The 25,967-nt window shown below is 36.4% G+C and overlaps 2 protein-coding genes across 4 annotated transcripts in view; both read left to right on the forward strand.

Annotated features, from left to right (window-relative positions):
- LOC106880110 (uncharacterized) overlaps positions 1–1,237 on the forward strand; it is a 37,988-nt gene extending 36,751 nt beyond the window's left edge. For all 3 annotated transcript variants that reach the window (XM_089349769.1, XM_014929926.3, XM_052966091.2), the window contains exon 5: positions 786–1,237. The gene's annotated coding sequence lies outside the window, so the exon portion shown is untranslated. The remainder of the gene's footprint in view (positions 1–785) is intronic.
- A 6,197-nt stretch (positions 1,238–7,434) lies between these two features.
- Positions 7,435–25,967, forward strand: part of LOC106880107 (transient receptor potential cation channel subfamily A member 1) — a 68,180-nt gene continuing 49,647 nt past the window's right edge. The window contains exons 1-5 of the mRNA XM_089349767.1: positions 7,435–7,749; positions 16,196–16,352; positions 17,361–17,536; positions 22,263–22,367; positions 24,766–24,874. Coding sequence (XP_089205893.1) covers positions 7,576–7,749; positions 16,196–16,352; positions 17,361–17,536; positions 22,263–22,367; positions 24,766–24,874 — 721 coding nt within the window. The 5' untranslated portion in view covers positions 7,435–7,575. The remainder of the gene's footprint in view (positions 7,750–16,195; positions 16,353–17,360; positions 17,537–22,262; positions 22,368–24,765; positions 24,875–25,967) is intronic.

Here is a 25,967-nt window from a genome sequence, read left to right on the forward strand (position 1 = left end):
GCAGCATTTCCTAACTTGGGCTTTGTAGATTTCTAAGGATTCTCAAATGTAGTACTGGGGTCTATGATCTGTGTTCAAAATTTTAAAAGGCTGCTGTGTAAAATGTTTAATTCCTCAGCATATAATTATTCACTTGCATATCTTTTGAGAGATGAAACCGGAAGAATGTGTATATTGTCAGTTAGTGAAATCACCTTGAGTAAGATCTTTCAAAATACTGGGGTCTGTGAGAAAATTTCATTTTAATCTCACCCTTTAACATTTAAACTAGTTGCATCTGGCCCAAAAATTCTACCTGTTTTATGTTAAAACTAGCCAGATCCAGCCTCTCGCACCCATCTTATGTGCCATTCAAAAAATAAAGTCACATCATCTAAATCTTGATATTACTAAGATAATGTTTAATTAACCCTTTAGCATTTAAACTAGCCATATCTGACAGAAATAGTCTACCTATTCTATATCAAAACCTACTAGATCTGGCCTCTTACACTTACCCTAAAATGTCATTCTAAAAATAAACAATCACATCATCAAAATCTTAAAACTACAAGATAATGCATGATTAATTCAAAACAAATTGCAGGGAACAATAGGCATATCATTTCACAGTAACCTGGATGCTAAAGGGTTAATTGAAAATGTGAATAAATAAGCATCGCACTTGATAGAGTATGGTGAATGTTAAAGGGTTTTGGGGAACTACTGATATAAAGTATATTCATAACATTTTTTGTTTTTTTTTTCTAAATCATTTTTAAAGTTTTGGTTTGCTTTTATTTCAGATGGCAGACGATTCTTGTACTTCCACACTCATCATCATCTTCCATCGTTTAGTGTGACTGGATTGAAGTGATAGTTTTGTTATTTTTGTGGCACTGATGTTTTATGTTCTAGTTATCTCAGTTTCAAAGATAAAAGACATACTGAACTAGCAGTCATAATATATTCTGTGAATTTGTGTTAGAAATTAACATCCTTTTTGTCCTTACAAATAGTGTTTTACCTCATCCATTAACAAAGCGCAATGTTTTAACAAAAACAAAGATTTTATCATAACATGGTCATTTAAAAACTTTTTTTGACTGTCGTAAACTTTACAATAATGAATGTGAATATTTTTAAATTTTCATTTTTAAATCTCATTTTTGTGCGAACTTTTCAAGATTCTTGTGTTGTGATGTTCTTGATTTACATTAGCCATATTGATTTCAAATAAAAATCTTCATAAGTTTTATTAATTGTTGTGTATTAATGACGTATCTGTTTATATATTTATATTGCCTCTTCAATTTTAATTCTCTGTGTAATTTAAGGATTATAGCAATTTATTATTAAACTTCCTTTATTTCTACTGTATATTTTTTTAAACACTTCCTACATTAATATAGCAATCATAACACTTGGAAAATTTTATGTCCACTTTTCCATGCTTGCATTGATCAGATGGAGTTGGAGTTCATTGAGACTTTTTCTATGGCTGGATGCCTTTTCTGTTGCCAACCCTTACTTGTTTCTAAGCAAGATGCTACAGGGTGGGGCAGAGAAGACAGACGTTTTTGAAAAATTCACAAAATCATTGAGAACTGCTTATAAATTGTTTTACTCATGTAAGCTGTTTGAAGCATGACAACTGTTTCAGCTGCTGTTTTTCCCAGCAGAAGATAGAATTTCATGGTTACACATTATTCCTTTGTTTCAGCCATCACAAAAATCAAACAGGAGTGAAGCACTGTAAAACAGACACACTACATGGCAGTATGACTGTACGCAACGATGCTGGTTGGCAGACTGATGCCTGAGGGTCATATCAAGTGGCTTCTAGTAGCAGAAGCCTGAACTACAATGTGCTTGTCCCACAGAGAGTGTTTCCAGTTACTTTTGGGTGCTTGGACCAACTTGTTTTCGAAGTGGCATTCTAAAAGTGTACAAATACTTGCTGTTGAGAATTCCACATGATGTGGGATTATCAGCAGAAAGCCTTTGTATACATCTGATATGACCTTTTGGAGAACCCTGAAAACCTGCATGCACAGTTGACCCAAATGTAGGATCAACTAAGTCATTGTTCTTTGCTCAACAAATTTATGCAATAACTTAGGGTTAGCTTTGAAACAATGTCCCTTGCTTTAAAACCTCAAGTTACCAGATATAAATATTAGACCAGAATTCCTGGGATGCACACATATGCTTCTTATCAACGACTAGTAGATGTACTCGTCTTTTGGTCATCCTGGATTGAACAGGGAGGCAGTGTTGTTTTGAGATGGTCCGGATATCAAGGTGAGGCTCATCTTACATTATCCAGATACGTCAGTGGTCTTGGTCTTGAAGGTCCATGAAGGTTGTGCCTTCATATTAGTAGCTGTTTGTTCTCTGACTGAGGCAGACAAATCAGATTTCTTCAGGTACCTGGAAGCATTCTTCAGAACCACTTGCTTGTTAGTCAAGACTGGAATTCCATCTTGTGCACATGTTTGTATAGAATAACCTGAATAAGAAAGGTATGAAAACCTTGCATAGTTGCACTGACAGTTCTGTGTGACAAGTGCTGGAACTTTCTCAAAATGTGTCATTATTATGAATTTGGGAAAAATCACATTGCCATCTAGAATTGTAGAGTAATTTATTAGATGTGTGGATAAAAATAGTTTATCAACTACATAGACCTTAAGTTTATGATATTCATGAGTCAAAATAATTATAACTCCTGCACAAGGACACAGTTACTGGAAGATGAATGGCATATTTCAGTGCAGAAAGCTTACAGCAACTAGCTTTGTGATTGTCAGCAACTAGTGGTGAGTCTCTCTAAAGAGAATTATTGGAGTAGAATCTCCTGGATATAACAATTTGTAGTTGAAATGATTAGGAAAAGGCATCCAACCATATCTTTGCTGAAAAACCCAAAAGTCTGCATCTAAGATGCTGCTTTTTGAAAATGAGGAAGCAAAACTCATTGATGGTTATAACATAACAGGCCGTTTGCAGTCTAAGATGCGTGCAAACTATTTAATTACATTGAGGCATACTTATTCTCAACTCATCTGTGAAAGCTTTTGCAATGAATGGCTGCACTGAATGGTATATTTTGCTATTGTAAGCAGTGGGAACACTAAAATTGTAGAGAATTTTATTAGTTCACAATACTAGGTTCAACTTCAGCAAAGGGAGATGAAAAACTGGGCACTAACCCAGCAATCAAAACTTGGTCACACACGCACACGCACACGCGCGCGCGCGCGCACTCTGCCACAGAAAAATATCTGTGCAAAAAATTTATATGATTGGATTTGAATTGATAATTCTTCTCTTCATTCGAGCCAGCTTCTGTTTTACACACGCGTTCCTTCCCTTCCTAAGAATGAAACCTCAAAATTATGAAATAATGTAATGGAGAGTTGTCCTGGTCATACCTTTCCAATTGATGATCTAAATTTGATAATGGATTCAGTTTGCATGACTGTAGTTATACTATATATGTGGCCAATGTCCACAACAGTGAAAAAGCCTCATGTATGATTATATATTTACACTGTAGAGATGATATATCACCTTGTGATTTTTTTCAGTATAGTGGAGGTCTTGAAAACAATGTCATGGTCTGATGTACCTAATGCCTGAATCTTTTAATTCCTGCTTCCAGGAATTAATAGAAGGAAAATATGTATTGCAATATAATAAGTAAATATTAGCTAATTTGTAATTATTTGAAATGCAAATAGACTGTTGCTGTTTAATCCCAGATGGTCCTCAAGTAAACATATGGCCAATGTCATTCTAGCCATGATCTCCATTCTGAATTTTATCTCAGACCTATTGAATAGAACGAACCTATAAACCATTGTCATGTTCATGCCTTTCCTATTGCTATTAGTAAAATAAGTAAAAATAATTATTGTTATTAGTAAAATAAGTAAAAACGGTTTTAACTGAATTAGGAAATCAACTATGTTATGGTTTCAGAATTCTTTGATCTTGGGGCTGGATAACTGACAAACAATTGGGTTTTAAATACACAATATAAACAATTTTCTTACACCAGAGTTTAGCTTTGGGGTGGGGTGGGCTGGAAAATTGACCTAAAAAGACTAATTTTATAACCTTCTTAGAGGCATACTGATGTGCAGTGTCCTCTGACATTAATAAAAGTTTTTTTTTAAAACCATTCTGCAGTAATTTCAATTGTAATCCAACCATTTTTTATCTGAACAGTTTGTTAGGAAGTAAATTTCAACAACTTTCAAGACCCTGGGGCATTTACTTTTTTCTATCACTAACAATTTACATCTGTGCCTGTCTGCTGCATTTCGGCACCCCAAGATGGTAAATCTGTCCTTAGGTAGTTTGAATTCTGTGGATGCTTCTTCATCTGTTGTTAATGCTTTTTAATGTATGCACCACCAGTTTAACACTATTCATCTGCATAATGTACAAGCTTGGAAAATTCAACCACATACTTGATACCTCCTTCATGGTTCACAGACTGCTTTACTTCATACTTTATTGAAAGAAATTCCATGATACATCTTGAATTTTTGAACCCTCCCCCCAACGCACACACACACACACACACACACACCTGCACTATAATCACACTCATTTCTAATTCAAATTCTTCATGGAACAATCAAACCTACTCCATTATCAAGCTGCCTGACAATTCCACTTCGTTGTCTGAAACCACTCCATCTTCACTCAGTCATGCTCAGTATTTTTCCAAATGGTCATTTGGTTCTTGGAATCACTACCTATATAAAATTTCCATACCTTTTCTCTCTACTTTGGTATATCATAAATATTTGGTAAACCAATACCACATATTTCACAAGCTTCCACACTGAAACATCATGATCCAGTTTTTTTAAACTTTTTGCTAGAATTGGTATGGACTGGGGATTACATTTGACACCATCAGTAACACTCTCTTAGAAGTCAAAGTTTGGTTTAAATTTAAGCAAAATAAGTTAAGAATCTCACAAAATTGAAGTAGTGCCACTAACAGCTGTAATGTGAACAAACAAAGAAAGCTCAGCTTCACTCAACACCATCTGCATGCTGCCCAGTAAACGAGTTTGGTAGCTGTGAGAGTTTCAAATTCTTGCTCATAATTTTATCCAAACTAAAGTAGACACCAGACCATCAAAAGCCATAAATTCTGTGTTACACCTGTATCAATTTCTTCAGACATACAACAGAGTAAAGAAATTAAATCGATTCCAGCATATTATTGCTATGTATTTTTAGCATCGAGATTGCTCTATCAAATGTAATGCTTTTTCATTCATATTGTTTTGAATTAATCATGCATTATTTCATAACTTTGAGTTTTTGATGATATGATTGTTTATTTTTAGAATGACATTTTAGGATTAGGTGTGAGAGTTTAGATCTGGTCAGTTTAAACATAAAATAGGTAGAATATTTTTTTCTGATATGGCTGGTTTAAATGCTAAGGAACAACATAATCTCTGCTAGGAATTGGACTTTAAAGTGTTAAAAAGATAGAAGTAAATAATGTTAGACACAAATGCTTTATTATTATTTCCACCAACTCACTGTCATACAGCATGGAAAAAGTATTAAAATATTCATGTTGCGAGCATGAAATTGGAAGATAACAAAGGAAAGGATAGCAGAAACAGTAAAAATGATGAATTAATTGCTTGAAGACTTAAATTATAACCTTTTAGGTTTTGAGTTCAAATCTTACCAGAATCAACTTCGCTTTTCTTTATTTCAGAGTTCATAAATAGCATAAACACAAATCAAATACTGAGTTTGACTTCAGTCGTTGCCTTGTGCCTTTGTAAGAAACCATCAATATTATTATTACATTAATTTCCTTTAAGATGGTCTAATTGGCTGAGTCATTAGAGCATTGGATAGCTTGTGTTCTATTTGTTCTGGTTCTCTGAGTTCAAATCCTGCCAATGTCAACCTTACCTTTCATCGTTTTGGAGTCTATAAATAAAGTACAAGTGCAGTAGTAATCTTATCATCTCTTGCTTCAGCTATCACAGCCTGATTATTCCTTTAGATCAAAATTGGAAAGACTAAGATGATTGTAACAGATGGATTGTAGCCATAAATGTGTTTTATATTATCCGGATGTTTTGGTCAATATGTGGATGAAGTTTAGTAAAGTTGGGGTAGCTGTTGGTAAATTTGGAATCCATGGAAATAGATAACAGAAGAAATATCATAGTTAATATAACTTTTATTTACCATGACAAAACAAACCTGTTAATACATAAGGATAATTCTATTGTCCCTCGTATAGATATCTCTGTTCATTAAACAAAAGAGAGAGAAAATTTTAAATAGTGGTTCTCAACTGGGGTCCATATGATCTTTGGTGGTCCATACAAGGTTTTGTTGTTAAATTTTATGTACAGTAAATTGGTTATACAATACACAAAATATTTTAACAAATTTTTAATAGAATTTCTTATATTTAAGTATAAAAATAAAATAGGATTTTTTAAATGTTGAATGGCTATAAGAGTCTACTGGAATAAAACAGGAATCAAAGGGTTCCATAAGCAAAAGATGGTTGAGAACCGTTGGTTTAGAGAATTTATCTCTCTGAAAATTACAGAGAGGATAAGAGAGGTATGTTACCTTAGCGACAGCTACCAAGTAAAGAGAGAAACACATCTTAACTCTAACAACACTGAAGAAAGAAAACAGGCGTGTTATCTGTACCATGGGCCAAGCCAAAAAAGAAGGCCAGAATTCTGTTTAGTGTTCCATATTTATAGCCATTCCCTTGATAAGTCATAGTGAAACAAAGGATATTTCATGGATTATCTAGGTTGAACTTGACCCAAGAAAGTCAGACAGTTGACAAACTGACTTTCATGAACCTCCAAGTGAACAAAGGAAAGAAGCTGGCAGAAACATTCAGACTGAGGTTTCAATTCCTAGTTGAGAATCAAGGATTTAAGTGCTTCAGAATGCTTTTCTCTGTTCATGACTACAGAAGTACCTAAAACAATTAGTTAAAATAGGGTACATGCTGCCAAATCATCCTCAAGTGCAAGTCATGGCTGTAGATCATTCTTTCACATTATCATCATCATTTCAATATCTATTTTATTTCATTTCAATTATTGATAAAAATTAGTCAATATTGTATTTAACTTCCTTATCTAGTGTAGTAAATGTATCTAGTGTAGTAAATGTGCAACTGTTTGTTAACATGATAGAGATTCATTTATTGTTGAGCAACAGACAGTGATGAAATGTACTCTTTCACACATACACACACACTCACACAGACATTACAAACTCTTAATCTAATTTTTGTTTTAATTTCCTCATTAATCTCTTCAGCAAATAATCAACAATTTCCTTAACTACGTGTCATCACTGTTTATTTTGTGATGCTGATGTTCAGTAGCTTTTATATCTAGGCTGGAAATGTCTTCAGATGTTTGCCAGTTCTTAGCTTTGACCGTTTACACTTGGACACTGGATTGATTTCAAACAACTCACTCTTTCTAGTTTTTCTTTCTGTTTCTGTCTTGTTCTCTTTCTCTATCTTTCTTCTATCTTTCATTCAATGTCTTAATGATGGATCTGAATAATCTACCTCAAATTGCACCTTCTGTGAAAAGTCTAACTTTCAATGCTATAAAATACAATGAACAATATACTGGTTTAGATGTCAAACAGCAAAACCAGGGGCTGGAAAGGGATCAGCAGTTTGATTGCCAGGTTGATAATATGACTAAGGCTCTTTTGGTAAGTCTAGCTAATTTTTGACTATAACTGCACATACTTACATATATGTAGGTTGGGATCTTTTTTAAAACGGGGGCCACATTTTTCATTAACGAAACACTTTGAAACTTGGAACACTGGTAGAATGTGTCATATAAAACATCTTTTTCTCTTAGGGATTTCTTTTTTTTTAAAGAAGACTAAGTTATTCCATGTTAAAGTTGTCGTATTTCTGTAATTTCAACCAATCACTGACGTCCATTCAGCCGATATACATTAAGTGCCGACTACATAAACTAACGATTCTGAAACAATTCTATCGGTGATAGGGTTAGGGTAAAACAGCAAATTTAAAAAGAAAAAAGCAAATAAAACGAAGAAAAAAAAAAGAAAATGAAAAAAGCAAATTTAAAATGAAAAAAGCAAATAAAACGAAGCTATGGCTTAATCAGCCAAAGGAGTAAATATAAACAACTGAATACTTGTCAGTGATTGGTTGAAATTATCGAAATAAGACAATTTTTTACATGAAATAAATTTGAATACAAAAATATTTTTCTGTTCTATAACACAAAATAGATAAGTATACGAAGTTTGAAAGTCTTTCGGTACCAAAAACACTACGTAAAACATTAATGAAAAATGTGGCCCCCCGTTTTAAAAAAGATCCGTAGGTTGTATGTATGTATATGTGAGAGACAGAGAGTGAGACCCCATGGCTTAGTGGTTACAGTATTCGGCTCACAATTGTATGGTCATGAGTTTGATTCCCAGTGGCGCATTGTGTTTTTAAGCAAGACACTTTATTTCATGTTGCTCCAGTCCATTCAGCTGACATAAATTAATTGTGTGTGTAATTCAAGAGGCCAGCCTTGTCACATTCTGTGTCATGTTAATCGCTCTGAGAACTATGTTAAAGGTATGCATGTCTGTGGAGTGCTCAGCCACTTCCACATTAATTTCATGAGCAGGCTGTTCCATTGATTGGATTGATTGGAACCCTCATCATCATAACCAACAAAATGCCAGTTATGTATGCTTAAGTGTGTGTATATATTTTATACATATGTACATATTTAAGCATGTATATTCGTTTCACATCCTCTCCTTAGTTCCTCAATGCTGTCGTCAAATCCCTCTCAACAAACCAAATCTATCAGCTTTAAAATCAGTTCTACACCTTAACAAATACTGTATAGTTTCAGCAGTGACAATTTCAGAAACACAAGTGATAAAGTCCCTGAAAATTGAGCCTGTAACCAAATTTCAATTTTAATGGTTTGTGGCACAATGTTGCTGGTAACCTCCTTGTAACCCAAACCTATAATTTAGGTTTTACACCCCCTTGTATTTACTTAATCTACAAATATCCTTGGCAAAAGGATGTTATATACTCTTTTACTCTTTTACTTGTTTCAGTGATTTGTGATTTGACTGTGGCCATACTGGAGCACCGCCTTTAGTCAAGCAAATCGACCCCAGGACTTATTCTATCGGTCTCTTTTACTGAACCACTAGGTTACGGGGATGTAAACACACCAGCATTGGTTGTCAAGTGATGTTGGGGGACAGACACAGACACACAAACACACACACACACATATATACATATATACCACGGGCTTCTTTCAGTTTCTGTCTACCAAATCCACTCACAAGGCTTTGGTTGGCCCGAGGCTATAGTAGAAGACACTTGCTCAAGGTGCCATGCAGTGGGATTGAACCTGGAACCATGTGGTTGGTAAGCAAACTACTTACCACACAGCCACTCCTGCGCCATGACAATATACAATTCCTTATACCTCATAGTCTATAAGTTTGACCACTTATTGATGGCTGATTACCCTTGTTCAAGAAATTATAAACAATCAAATTATTCATTATAATAATGTGTATGTTGGATAAATATGTGTGTGTGAGTGTTTTGTTGTGTCTAGGGATAGTCATTATGCCAATATAATTAACACGCACACACTGGTTTGATTCCACTCATTTTTTTAAATATTAGATTGTTTTGTTTTTGTTTGTGAGGGCACATGGCTCAGTGGTTAGGGTGTTTCACTTATGACCTAGTGATTGTAAGTTCAGTTCCAAGACTTAGTGATGTGTTGTGTTCTTGAGCATCTTGTGTTCTTGTGTTGCTCTGCTATCACTTCAATACCCAACACAGGGTACACCCCATGCACCTGTTCAGACAATATGCAGCACAAACATTAGATCACTATAAACAAATCATTTGTGTAGATCATTAAGCAGAAGCTGAATGCTCACATGTCATCATTAACAGGAGAATCCATCTGTTAAAGTCTGTCATACCGGCCATGACGAAGGGAAATAGCCCTGAAACTCGAGTCGCCTTTATATATTTATATATTTGATCCTTTATATTGAACACTCAATATTTCATCTACATTCAATACTTTCTTTCATGGTGCCATCCATTTTAATTTAATTTTATTTTATATTATATATTGTATATTATATTATATATTGTATATTCCATATTCTATACCCCACATTGGTTCTGCAGGAATATAAATAAAACATAAAAAACAGACAGTGTTGGAACTCTTTTAAACAAAATAATATATTCCTCTATACACAATCATACAAAAAACCCACCTTTTTTGTATTTATTTTTACTCGCATATATATATATATATGATTAATAAATTCAAGAAGGGATAAAAATCTTTTACAAGAATTTTATCAAGAAGCCAGTGTGTAAAAAAATTCATAAGAGAAATTTCTATTCCCAAGAATATAATTATTCGTTTATATTTATATAAGGGGCATTACTACAGAATAATGCCACACACTGGACTTCCCAAAATAAACACATTTAGTACCGAATGCGAGGAAAAACAACCAACAGAAGAAGACCAGCTTTCTTTTAAATAACTCAACTATATATATGATTAGGTAGGGTATATAATACCACTTGCTAAAATCAGAACTGTTGCTCCAAAACCCACCATAAAAACTATGATAAAGATACATATATAGAGTCCAAATTTACAGAAAGCAGAAGATGAAGACAGGTGCAGGAACTACAAGCAGGTGTATTAGTTTAACGCTCTGGAAGAATGGAAAAATCTTTTACATTTCAAGCATTTAATGTATATATTAATATGGATATATAAAAGAGATTTGTTGTGTGAGGCCTGAACAATGAGAAGGTACAAAGTAAATTACAAAGGGAAAAAAACACTAAGTTGCAGTTTTATCTTGTATTTCTATATTTAGGTCTCTTCTTTATCTTTTATCTGTTTCAGTCATTGGATTGCAGCCATGCTGGGGCACCTACTTGAAGGGTTTAATTGAACAAATCAACTCCTGTACCTATTTTTTAAGCCTGGTACTTAATTTGTTGGTCTCTTTTTGGTGACCTGCTAAGTTATGTGGACATAGACAAATTAATACTGCTTGTCAAGTGTTGGAGAGACAAACACAAAGGCACACACACACACACACATATACATATATGAAGTGCCCTGAGAGAAAAAGTTGGATTTGAGAAGCATCAGATGTGGTGTGCAAGAGAGATGACTGCACTGGTATGGTCATGTGGTGAGAATGAATGAGGATAGTTGTGTGAAAAAGTGTCACACCCTAGCAGTTGAGGGAACCTGTGAAAGAGGCAGACCCAGGAAAACCTGGGATGAGGTGGTGAAGCACGACCTTCGAACATTGGGCTTTTCCGAGGCAATGACTAGTGACCGGGACCTTTGGAGATATGCTGTGCTTGAGAAGACCCAACAAGCCAAGTGAGACCATAGCCCATGGCCTATGCCAGTGGGTGTAACCAGCCCATTTATGAATACCCCTCAATCATTGGACAATAAACCTTGCTTGTGAAGACCTATTGAGGCACGTGAAATCAAAATCAAAATTGCTGACGTGGCCGACGACAGTACCACCTGATTGGCACTCGTGCCAGTAGAACATTAGAAGCACATCCGAACGTGGGTGTAACCAACCCACTTATGAGTACCCCTCATTCATTGGACAATGAACTTTGCTTGCGAAGACCTAGTGAGGCAAGTGTAAACAAACCAAAATTGTTGATGTGGCTGATGACAGTACTACCTGATTGGCACTTGTGCCAGTGGAACGTTAAAAGCACATCCGAGCATGATCGTTGCCAGGGCCATGGATTGGCTCCCATTCCGGTGACATCTGAAAAGTACCATTTGAGCGTGATCGTTGCCAGTGTCGCTTTACCGGCATACATGCTGGTGGCATGTATAAAACAGCGTGGTCGTTGCCAGTGCCACCGCACTGGCTCCTGTACAGGTAGCATGTAAGAACACCTTTTGAGCATGGCTGTTGCCAGAACCGCTTGATTAGCCCTTGTGCCGGTGGCACGTAAAAAGCACCCACTACACTCTCGGAGTGGTTGGCGTTAGGAAGAGCCTCCAACTGTAGAAACATTGCCAGATCAGATTGAGCCTGGTGCAGCCTCTGGCTTACCAGTCCTCAGTCAAACCGTCCAACCCATGCTAGCATGGAAAGCAGACGTTAAACGATGATGATGATGATGAAGGGCTTCCACAGAGTTTCCATCTATTAAATTCACTCACAAGGTATTGTTCATGTTGAGGCTTATAGTAGAAGACAACTACCCAAGATACTGTGAAATGGGACTGAGCCTGAAACAATGTGGTTGCAAAATAAGTTTCTTAACCACATAACCATGCCTATTGTACTATGGTCCTATATATATATATATATATATATATATGTGTGTGTGTGTGTGTGTGTGTGTGTGTGTGTGTGTGTGATGGATTGAAGATGACGTGAGTATTCAACTTTTCTTGAATAACCTTCACAAATGATTCGTTTATAGTGATCAAATGTTCATGCCATACATTAGCTCACTTTCACTCAGCAAATCAACATTGAACAGGCGCCCTGTGTCAAAGAGATAGCAGAGCAACATGGTAGGAAGTGTTTTGCTCAAGAACTCAATGCACTACCCAGTATAGGGATTGAAATCATGATCTAGTGATCGTGAGTGCAACACCAGTAGGCCATGGACCCTCACATATACATACTTAAATGCATACATACATGCTTATATATATATATATATATATATATATATATATATACCGGAGTAAGGTTTTCTTCAATATTTTTTTAATAGGATGAATCTGTATTAAATTTATTTGGTCTGTGCATTACGCATCTATGACCGTTAATTGAAACGACCAATCCATGACCGTTATTTGAAGCAACCAATCAAACGAATCCATGTGTTTTAAATTTTATATTACTTTCGATTGCATTGTTATCCTTTCTCCATTTCTAACAAAACTGTCCAATGAACGGGAACGTGAAACTCAGAGTAACGTTTTTTTTTGTTATATTTCTGCTGCTTTTAAATAAAGTATATATATATATATATATATATATATATATATATACACACATACATACATACTTACATATACATACATATATATATATGTATACATACACACACGTATATATATATATATATATATATATATATATATATATATATATATATATATATATATATACAAAGACCCTCCCAGGTGAGGAATGCACCCCTGAGCATAGACTAGTCATTAGACACCAGAAGGATGCCAAGAAGCAGACCAACACAGAAGTGAAGGATTTGGAAGCTAAAGAACCCTTCACATGGTCAGATATTTAGGGACATCTTCATCAAGAAATTTGATGAGAGGGAGGAGGAGCTACAGACATCAGACATAGAAGGTAGCTGGAAATTCATACGGGACAGCTTACTGAATGCCACAGACCAAGTCTGCGGATGGTGCAAAGTCCCTTCCAGACCTAGAGTAATGTGGTGGTGGAATAATACGGTAGAGAAAGCCATCAGAGTAAAGAAACAGGCCTGGAAGGGTGGGGGGTAGCAAGGAACCGTACCAGATAGCCAAAAGGGAGGCTGGGCGACAGGTATACATAGCCAAGGGCAAAGCAGAAAAGAAGTTTGCCAATGTCAAGTGATGTGAAGACCAAAGAACTGAAGTATTTCGGATTGCAAGACAGTGTGTGAGAGAAAATTGTGATGTCACAGGAGAGAAATGTGTGTGCATGGATGATGGTGCACTTGCTTTTAATGATTCGGAAAAGAAAGAGGCTTGGAGAAGCCATTATGAAAGACTGCTGAATGTGGAGAATGAATGGGAAGAGGAGAGCTTGCCAAATGTTGATCCAGTAGAGGGATCAGCTATCCAAATAGACAGCACCCTGGTAGATAAAGCAATAATGGGTATGAAGCCAGAAAATGCCTCCAGCCAATCAGGAATCACTGCTGAAATGCTTAAAACATCTGGTGGTATGCGCCATGGCCTAGTCACCCGTATTGTAAACCAAGTAGTTCAAGGTGGAGTCATATCCAATGATTGGCATAGCAGTCCCATAATCAACTGCTACGAAGGTAAAGGTGATGCTTTAGATAGAAATAACTACAGGGGTATCAAACTGCTGGATCAGGAGATGAAGGTCACAAAGAGGGTCATAGCCCAACTAATTAGGGAAAGAGTCTGCTTAGATGAGATGCAGTTTGGTTTTGTGCCAGGTAGAAGCACCACTAATGCTATATTCCTGGTGCAGCAACTGCAGGAGAAATAACTAGCCAAAGATAAACCCCTATACTTGGCTTTTGTGGACTTGGAGAAAGCCTTTGACAAGGTCCCCTGATCCCTCATCTGGTGGGTGATGTGGAAACTGGGGATTGACAAATGGTTCATAAGGACTGTGCAGACCCTATACAGAGATTCTATTAGTAAAGTTAGGGCTTGCAATGATTATAGTGAAGAATTCCAGGTAGAAGTAGGGGTCCGCCAAGTATCAGCCCTCAGCCCCCTCTTATTCATCATAGTCCTCCAGGCAATAACAGAGGAATTCAAGACAGGTTGCCCCTGGGAGCTCCTCTATGCTGATGACCTGGCTTTCATAGCAGAATCACTACCAGAACTAGAGAAGAAATTTCAAGTGTGGAAGCAAGGTTTAGAATCGAAGGGCCTTAGAGTCAATTTTGCAAAGACCAAAGTTCTTGTAAGTAGGAAGGCGAACACATCACACACCCCATCAGGTAGGAGGCCCTGCTTGATCTGTAGAAAAGGTGTCAGTCCCATGAAGGGAATAATACTACTGCTATTTAGCCCTAGGAAGCAGCACCGCTTCCTGTCAGCCTTGACACATTGTCACATTAAGTGGATAGCATACAACTACTTTATCGCATCACTACTACATATATATATATATATATATATATGCATATATATACATCTATATATATATATATATATATATATATATATATATATATATATATATATATATATATATATATATATATATGTGTGCATATATAGCCAGCTGGTCATGCTACTTCAGGCTGATGACGAGCAAAGACTCAGAAACATGTCCTTGAATGCAGGCTAGGCTGGGTGGAGGTGCTTGTCTCCCCCTCACAAACATAAGGACACAGGAAATGTGTCATGGCTGACAGGAAGCGGTCCAGCTTCCTAGGGCTAAATAGCAGCAGTATGATTTCCTTATTGGGACTGTCACATTAAGTTGACATTATACAACTGCTTTATCGTAACACTGCTGTTTAAGTCTCTCTGTGAGATTTATAATTAGATCATTTCTAATTTTTGTAATCAGTGAATGTGTTTTCACTAGAAATATATATATTTGCGAGAGCTTGACAGGCATCTTCAGCCAGCTGGTCGTGCTTTTTTTTTTTTTTTTTTTTTTTTTGGCAACAAATAAAACATCTAGCATCAAGAAAAATAGGGGTTAAATTAGCAAATGAAAGAAGCACTGTGGAACTTTGTTGAAGAAACCATTTCTGTTATTGAATACTGTTCTTTGTGTCAGCCAGTTTAACACTGCCAAATAGAATTTGGAGACCTTCAGCAGAATCTATACTGTTGTTAACCGTCAGAGCATGTTTGGTCTAAAAACAATATCCTCCCTTCCTGACACCAGTCCTGAAAAAGCTCATGAGCACTTCCCTGCTTGACCTATCAAAGTTATATTAAAAATAGAGCTTCTTCAGGTAGAATTTACATGAAAGTATCTTATGCTATTTGTATAGCTTCAGGAATAGTAAAGGTAAACGTGTGAAATGTTACATATGAAACTCAAGTGCCTGAGTAACTACCGTAAGTGATAGCATAAAAGACACATGGGCATACTAGATGCACCCAATTTCAGCAGCACATATTCAAGAAAAACAATTTTAATGCAATAAAGCTTATTGGAGGCCCAACTTCACATATAGGCTGCAAGGTGAGTTTTTGAGACATTTTTCAGGAAAAAGAGTGTCTTACATATCTTCAATTACAGTCCTAAGATGTATTTTTCTATCCACTTCAAAAACAAACCTTATCTATCAAGTCATTTCACATCCATATAAATCCAATAACGTTTAAACACTTACTATTTCTGTTTAATATAGGCAGCCCAGAATGGTAATAGTCAAGAATTTGATAGACTTTACCTGTGTCAGCCGAATATTTTAGATGCTCATGATTCAGTCGGCCAGACTGCTCTCCACTTGGCTGCAGCACATTCTCATGTCTCCATAATGGCATATATCCTTGGACATGGTGGTGGTAAGTATCTAATATGAACAACAGCTGTAAAATAGTTGCTATTTTACTGATATTGATGACTTCTGCTGTCTACATGTGTGTGTGTGTTCAATCCCACTGCATAATATTTTGGTCAAATGTCTTTACCATAGCCTTGGAAACTCATCAGAAGGGTTGTACATGTAATATGAAGGTTCAATTTTGTCACATATTGTTGTCATACTGATTTGGCTTGAGAATTATGTTAAAGGTAAACATGTCTGTAGAATACTACAACCACCTACTTGTTAATCTAAAGAGTTGGATGTTCATTTGACAAAATAACAGAACGCTCATTGAACCAATGGAGTACCACTCATAATACATGCAGTCTATTGGCTAACACAGTGACATAGGGCCATCTTAGCACCATTGTTTCTCCTGGGTAAAATCAATGTACTGTGGGACTGAATCTGGAACCATAGGATTGGAAAGCAAACTTCTTATCACACAGCCACGTCTGCACCTATTATGTAAAGAAAACCTTTACAAATCTCCTCTAATTACTGATTTACTAACTTATCCAGTATCTAGAGATTATATACAATATTGTACTGGATTAATTACTAATATGTGTTTTTGAAAGAGAATTTATATTTCTATACTTGGGGATGGTCATTTTGGGGTGGGGGGTCGCCAATTAAACACACACTATATATTTCATCTGCACTTTAACTATTATTACTGCATGTTCAACTATTATTACCTAATATTCTAAAGAAATACACATAATCAATTTAACTAAACTATAACAACACTATACACAAATAAATATTATTAACTATTTAATTAAAACAATAAGATTAAACAATCTATTTTATATTCAGTTTTTATTTGTATTAGTTTAAATTTATATGTCTGTCAAAGTTTATAAGTCTGTCAAATTTATATTTTATTTTATAGGTAAATTCATATTTGTTATTACAACAATCTTTATTATTATCAACACAACAACACTTATGATTGCAAGACTATCTTCTCTTTATACAGATATCAATAAACAAGAAAATAATGGCGATACAGCACTTCACATTGCAGTGAAGATGAGACAAAATCTCGGTGTTGATTTCTTGCTTTGTCACAGTGCTGATACAACAATCTTAAACAATTGTCATATGGCACCACTTCATATAGCTGCTGACATGAAAGCAATTAATATCTTGCAGGTAAGTTTTGCAATTTCAGTACTCTTTTACTTGTCTCAGTCATTTGACTGTGGCCATGCTGGAGCACCGCCTTTAGTCTAGCAAATCGACCCCAGGACTTATTCTTTGTAAGCCTAGTACTTATTCTATTGGTCTCTTTTGCCGAACGGCTAAGTTACAGGGACATAAATACACCAGCATTGGTTGTCAAGCGATGTTGGGGGAACAAACACCAACACACAAACACACACACACACACACACACATATATATATATATATACATATATATATATATATACATATATATATATATATACATATATACGACGGGGTTCTTTCAGTTTCCGTTTACCAAATCCACTCACAAGGTTTTGGTCGGCCCAAGGCTATAGTAGAAGACACTTGCCCAGGGTGCCACGCAGTGGAACTGAACCTGGAACCATGTGGTTGGTAAGCAAGTTACTTACCACACAGCCACTCCTGCGCCTAACAACCTTAATTAATTTTTGAACCTTATTGGGTTCTCATCAGAGGCGTCTACATCATTCTGACAAATTTAATTTTTGATAATTATTATTGTCTTAATGCCCATTTTTCCATGCTTGCATGGGTTAAACATGAAGCAGATTTTCCTACAGCTGGATGCCCTTCCTGTTGCCAGCCCTCACCTGTTTCTAAGCAAGATAATATTTCTCCAATACCATAAATGTTTTCACGAAATATTGGACATGAATTGTTCTGCTTGTCTGACAATGACATTCATTTACAATTTTCATTCAATGACAAGATAAGGAGACATCCACACATCTACATATATATAAGTATATAAACTTATCATCATCATCATCATCATCGTTTAACGTCCACTTTCCATGCTGGCATGGGTTGGACGATTTGACTGAGGACTGGCGAACCAGATGGCTGCACCAAGCTCCAATGTGATCTGGTAGAGTTTCTACAGCTGGATGCCCTTCCTAACGCCAACCACTCAGAGAGTGTAGTGGGTCCTTTTATGTGCCACTGGCACGAGGGCCAGTCAGGCGGTACTGGCAACGGCCATGCTGAAATGGTGATTTTTACGTATCACTTGCACAGGAGCCAGTCCAGCAGCACTGACAACGACCTCGCTCGAATATTTTTTCACGTGCCACCAGCACTGGTGCCAGTAAGGTGACACTGGTAACGATCACTTTCGGAGGGTGCTTTTTACGTACCACCGGCATAGGAGCCAGTCAGCAGCCCTGGCAATGATCACACTCAAATGGTGCTCTTAGCACTCCACTAGCACGGATGCCAGTCATCGAATTTAATTTCAATTCTGATTTCACTTGTCTCAACAGGTCTTCACAAGCAGAGTTTAGTGTCCAATGAAGGAAAGGTACGCATAAGTGGGCTGGTTACACCCCTGGCATAGGCCACAGGTTATGGTCTCACTTGGCTCGCCAGGTCTTCTCAAGCACAGCATATTTCCAAAGGTCTCAGTCACTAATCATTGCCTCGGTGAGGCCTAATGTCCGAAGGTTGTGCTTCACCACCTTATCCAAGGTCTTCCTGGATCTACCTCTTTCACAGGTCCCCTCAATGTTTTCAAATTTTGGCACAAAGCCAGTAGTTTTGGAGTGGAGTTATGTCGATTAAATCAACTCCAGTCTACAACTGGTACTTATTTTATCGACCCAGGAGGATGAAAGGCAAAGTCTGCCCCAGTGGCATTTGAACTCAGAACACGAAGACAGACGAAATGCTACTAAGCATTTTCTCAGGCATGCTAATGATTAAGCCAGCTTGCCATCTTATTTGCTAATGAAATAACATAAGAAATTTAAGTAAATAAGCAAAATTCAAATTATAAAATGTGTTTCAAAATTAATGATATTCAATTCTTTTGGTACCAATTCAAATGGAACCACCTCTGGTTTTGCATTACAGATCTACTTGTTTTAAAAATGCTTATATTTTAATTAAAATCTTCCATCATAGTTTTATGTAAGCACTTTTGTCTAGTCATACTATAAACATCAACTTAACAATGTATCTAAGTTATCTTATAAATCCTTTAAAATCCTTGATGTTTTATCTTTCTTCATAATTAATAAAAACATATAGGCAGTGTAATTCAGTAGATTTATGGTCACAGAGCAAAAAAAAACTCCTAACTTTCTGAACCCCTTTCTCAGTTTTACTTCAATTTTCTCCAAAGTTTAAATAGGTCACAGGGATACTGATGCCTTTTTCTCAAATCTTTGACAAAACCATCTCTGCAAAAGACATTAGTTAAATTCCCACACAGATGAAAAAATTTTCTGAGACAGTTAGAGAAAGTAGCTTAACTTAAGTTGCAATGCAATATGTGAAATCACTAGGGGTGCACTGCTAGCATTGAAACATGGTATGGTGAATGTTAAACTTCAAAGTTGTATTTTATCAAATACATCTTACGCTTTCAGTATTCAGACTACACTTATTAATGTATACCAGAAAATGTGTAGTTGGATTCAATGTGCATTAAAACCATATTATCATGGTAATTTGGTTGTGAAACGGTAAAAAATATTTACTATATATTGTTATAAAGTAAAATTACTTAAAATAAAAGAACAATAAAAGACATTTTATTTAACAATTTTCTTATGTGATGTGAAATATCTTTTATCCTTGCTAGGGTACCACTTTGAAGGAATCAGTCAAACTAAATGAACCCCAACACTTAGTTTAAGTCTAGTATTTATTCTGTTGGTCTCTTTTCCTGGACTGCTAAGTTACAGGATGTAAACAAACCAACACTCATTGTCCTGTAGTGTTGAGAGACAAACACAAATTCAAAGATATACACAGATGCGGCTGTGTGGTAAGTAGCTTGCTTACCAACCACATGGTTCCGGGTTCAGTCCCACTGCGTGGCACCTTGGGCTAGTGTCTTCTACTATAGCCTCGGGCCGACCAAAGCCTTGTGAGTGGATTTGGTAGACAGAAACTGAAAGAAGCCCATCGTATATACGTATATATATATATATATATATATATGTGTATGTATGTGTGTTTGTGTGTCTGTGTTTGTCCCCCCACCATTGCTTGACAACTGATGTTGGTGTGTTTACGTCCCCATAACTTAGTGGTTTGGCAAAAAGAGACTGATAGAATAAGTACTAGGCTTACAAAGAATAAGTCCTGGGGTCGATTTTCTTGACTAAAGGCGGTGCTCCAGCATGGCCACAGTCAAAATGACTGAAACAAGTAAAGGAGTAAAAGAGAGTAAAGAGTATATATATATATATATATATATATATATATATATATATATATATATATAATAGGTCACAGGGATAGGGATACTGATGCCTTTTTATAGAAACCTGTTATAATATATAAAGCTATTACAATCAGAGCAGTATAGTAAATATTCTGGACAAAAATGTCAAACGGAATAAAAAAAAAAACTCAAATAGAAGAGAACACTAAGAATTTAAAAGTTGCTGTAAAGGAAACAATCCAATTTAACACAGTTAATAACATAGAATTGAAAAAAAAATTCAGCTTGAAATAGAACAAAGATAACATTATCTGAAAAAGTAAATAGTAATAAGAAACATGGTGGTGGAAATGAATATGATTTTACCATGAATGATCAAATTAAAACTGTAGTGGCGCGTGTGGCCGCCATTGGCCGCCATCTTGGTAAGTGCCATTGCGCATGTGCAAGGGACTTGCCGTCAGCGGAAGCACCAGGGCACGCATGTGCAATGCAACAGGTGGAGAGAGAGCAAAAGCGTTCGTCCTCTTCTCTATCTAGCAGCGGTCGTGACAACACGTATCTTCCAGTGCTCTCTCAACTCGATACCGACATGTGGTCGAAGCTTCCTTGGTATTCTAGCGGCATGCCTGTTCACCCAGGAACAAAACGGCTCTACACCAACCTAGAATAAATTATTGATCTGTTGTTACCGTTATCCCTCGTGTTGTTGTATTTCTGGATTTTAATGATTAATATAAGAACTGGGGAGAGATGGCCGAGCCATCATATCTCGTCCAATTCTTATAACTGGTGACCTCGACGTGATTGGCAGGCTGGAGTCTCGTTTGTTATCGGAATCAACCAGACGGATCACTCCACCAATTAAGAACAGCCATGCACCACCACCCACCAAATCGAGAAAGAGCTATCCAATTCTTATAAAACTAAATCTGAGAGAAAGTATCTTTGCAATTGTTCTAAATGGGGATCGTGTTAAGTGAAAAATAAGTGTAAGGCTAAAAATGTAAGATATAGATGTAAAGTTACCTCTGAGGGTAATACTCTTTACTCTTTACTCTTTTACTTGTTTCAGTCATTTGACTGCAGCCATGCTGGAGCACCGCCTTTAGTCGAACAAATCGACCCCAGGACTTATTCTTTGTAAGCCTAGTACTTATTCTATTGGTCTCTTTTGCCGAACGGCTAAGTTACAGGGACATAAACACACCAGCATCGGTTGTCAAGCGATGTTGGGGGGACAAACACAAACACACATACATATATATATATATACACATATATACGACGGGCTTCTTTCAGTTTCCGTCTACCAAATCCACTCACAAGGCTTTGGTCGGCCCGAGGCTATAGTAGAAGACACTTGCCCTAGGTGCCACACAGTGGGACTGAACCCAGAACCATGTGGTTGGTAAGCAAGCTACTTACCACACAGCCACTCCTGCGAATACTTTTACATTAATTCTCTCAAATCAATTGTTTTCTCTTTCTTCAGACATTACTGGAATATGATGTTGACCCCAATTTGAAAGGTCATCGAAGCTGGACTGCTTTACATTATTCAGTAAACAAAGATCATTTAGCTGCTGTAATTTGTCTGGTAAGAAATGTTTTTTTTGCTTTCATTTCTTAAATAATCACCATCATCAGCATTATCATCATCATTGTTGTCATATTCATCACTGTTGTTGTCGTTGTTGTCATCCTCATCATCATTCTCCTCCTTCTTCTCCCCATCATCATCATCACCATCATCCTCATCAGCATCCTCCTCTGCCTCCTCTTCCTCCTTATCATTGTCATTGTAATCCTCATCACCGTCATCATTGTCATTGTCACAGCCTTCATTGTTGCCATCAATATTATTGCTGTCGTCAACAGCAGCAGTATCATCATCATCATCACCAACGATAACAACAAAGACACCACTTCTTCTTCTTCTTCTACATGTCCCTGTTGAGTAGAGGCCATCAACACATGCTTTCCAAGTCCTCTTTCAATTTACTGTCCAGTCCTTTGTTTATTGTCCAGTCCTTCCTTCAATTTATCCCCTATGCATTGGCTCTAGCTTCCCCAAGAAGTGATTGGAGTTCAAGGACATCATAAGTTGTTGAGGCAAAAAGCTTCTTTTTTGCTCAATGCACTCAGAGATTGTTTTGCTTTCTGTTGACGTATTCTCAGCGAAAAATCTTTTCAACATCACTTGGCTAGGGACTCTATGCACAACCCGCAATCAAGAGATCTGGTCTGAGTTTAACAACCTCCATGTTATGCTTGTAAGCAAAATAGTTTGTGTCCTTCTTTGTATTAGATGGAGGAAGATTCCCCCATCCTGTACCTATATACAAATGGGCAAAGCATATAACTATTGTAACAAAGATATGTATCATATAAATGATAGGAAGAAAACTCTTAGTTGATATGGCCTTTATTTTATCATTACAATGTAAGGTACAACTCCTTCAAGCTGTTGTTGTTGCAGGCATAGAAGTGGCTGTGTGGTAAGTAGCTTGTTTACGAACCACATGGTTCCGGGTTCAGTCCTTGGGCAAGTGCCTTCTGCTATAGCCTTGGGCCGACCAAAGCCTTGTGAGTGGATTTGGTAGACGGAAACTGAAAGAAGCCCAGGACTTATTCTTTGTAAGCCTAGTACTTATTCTATCGGTCTCTTTTGCCAAACTGCTAGGTTACGGGCACGTAAACACACCACTATTAAAGTGATCTACATTTAAACCTTCCATCAAAATTTCATGCTATGTTCCAAACACCAGATTAATGACAAATGACAAAGTTATTTTAGTAAATTTTTCATTATTTTCAATACTAATTTAAACATATTCAATGTATTTTTTTTAAAAATTGGCAACAAAAAAGTTAAGGGATAAAAAAACAACACAAAGTATGTTTAGCTTGGTCTGTCAGAAAACAGCAGTCAATATTTATACCTCACGGTTGAGTCATTTAGTATAAAAAGTAGGAAGAGCATCCAACTGTGACTGTAATTAATTGCTTTATTAATATTTGATATACCAAGCTAAGGTAATTAGGTCAAGAAATGTCCTCTTAGCTATGTTTACAGTGTTACTATGGTAAAGCTATAGATACTGTTAGTTATAGCTATGAAATGAACTGACAAGCCTTCAGCCAACAGATCAAAGAAGCTTCAATGTGGTTGTTCATTCCCCTGCTAGATATAACAGCTAAATCACACTCACATATTGATTTCAAATTTTGGTGCAAGGTCTAAAATTTTGGCGCAAGGCCTGAAATTACATCAACCCCAGTGCTCAATTGTACTTATTTTGTCAACCCTGAAAGGATGGTAAGCAAAGTTGACCTCAACAGAACAAAATGCCACTAAGTATTTTGCCTGGCATGCTAACAATTCTACCAGCTCACTACCTTAAACCACTCTCAAATATTAACATACCATATAAAAAAAAAAAAGAAGGAAAAAATATTAGATAATGTTGTTCTAGATACACTGCACCCCAAAAAATATTAGATTAAATGATTGGGGATCATACCTTGAATGTTTATCTTTATTATAGGTTTACTCAATCAGAGCTGACTTGGAGTTAAACATGAATGACATTGATTCAATGAGGTGGTCAATCTACTGTCTAGACATAGCAGTTAAATCTCCAGAAATTACACCATCACACCTTTAGAAAGAGGACATGCTGGATGACGTAGTTTGAAATTTAGTTAACAAAAATTTTTAAAAAAACAATAAAAACACAAACCACAGCCTGATCACAGCTAGAACATTTTCAGTCATAGTTCTGCCTCTTCATGACTGACCTGGGGCTGAACAATACCAAAAATGTCATATTGACTTAGAATCTCTTTAAACTGAACATAAAGCATTTCACTGTGCTGACATAGGAAAATTGATATAAGAAGCAAATAGAAAATGAAATATTTTCAATCCTTTTCTTAACACACATTAAAAAATAGAATGTTATTTTTACTTATTTATTTATTTTCTTTCTCAGTTTCAGAGTGGAGGAGATTTCTCCATTGCCAATGATAACGATGTTACCCCAATGCAACTTGCCGCACAACAATCAGCCAATAATACTTTAGAGTACTTGAAAAAGAACGGTAAAAGAGTTTTGCTTGTTCTTTTTCTTTTTATGATAATTAATCACCTTTCCTCATCATCTGTTTCACATCTGCTTTCCATGCTGGCATAGGTTGGAAAAATTATCACTGTATGAGCCAGTCCCCACTGGCAGCCACTACCTTCATAGACTGGTGCTTATATGTTTCATTTTTGACTTGGTTTCTATAGTTGGATGCCTTTCCTATCACTAACCTCTATACAGAACAAACTAAGTGTATTTTAACTTGGCAGAGACAGTAGTAAAGGGACCTCTTGACTAACCAATCAAAATATCAGTAATCACTAAACATTGGTTCATAAAAAAAAGCAAACAAATTATTATCCAATTCATTAAGGGCAGATGATGGCCTGAACCATAATGGTCAAGGATTTCCTGTGAGAAGCAGTGACCTTGTGTATTATTACTTTTGAAAGAATTAATCCTTTCTACTATAGGCACAGGGTTTGAAATTTTGAGGAGAGATTGACCCCAGTGCTCAACTGGTACTTATTTCATTGATCCCAAAAGAATGAAAAGCAAAGATGACCTTGGCAGAATTTGAACTCAGAATCCTTTGAAAGAAATAACTAAGCAATATAATACAATACATATCCTGTAATTTATATGGTATATGGCATTATGTATCCATCATCGTACCTAATGTAATCCATCATTTGGTTCAACAGCACTAACTGATCTTTGGGTGCCTTTAATGGAGCTCGCCTTGTTGCAAGCATTCAAGTCAGATTTCTGGTTTTGAGGAAAACTTCCTACCACCAGTCATGGGGACTCTGAAAAATAAAGGGTCGTAAATATTGCCCTTTCCTCCATGACTAACCATCATCATCATCATCATCATCATCATCATCATTATCATCATTTAACAACAGTTGTCCATGCTGGCATATGTTGGATGGTTTAACCAGAGCTGGGGAGCTGCACCAGACTCCAGTCTGATTTGGCAAAGTTTCTACGGCTGAATGCCCTTCCTAACACCAACCACTTTACAGAGTGTGCTGGGTGCTTTTATGTGGCACCACAAACAAGACAACAGAAGAAATGCATGGATTTCTTTTGATCAAGTGTACAAT

This window comes from Octopus bimaculoides, chromosome 3, assembly GCF_046866305.1.
Source record: "Octopus bimaculoides isolate indiv1 chromosome 3, ASM4686630v1, whole genome shotgun sequence".
Taxonomy (NCBI): domain Eukaryota; kingdom Metazoa; phylum Mollusca; class Cephalopoda; order Octopoda; family Octopodidae; genus Octopus; species Octopus bimaculoides.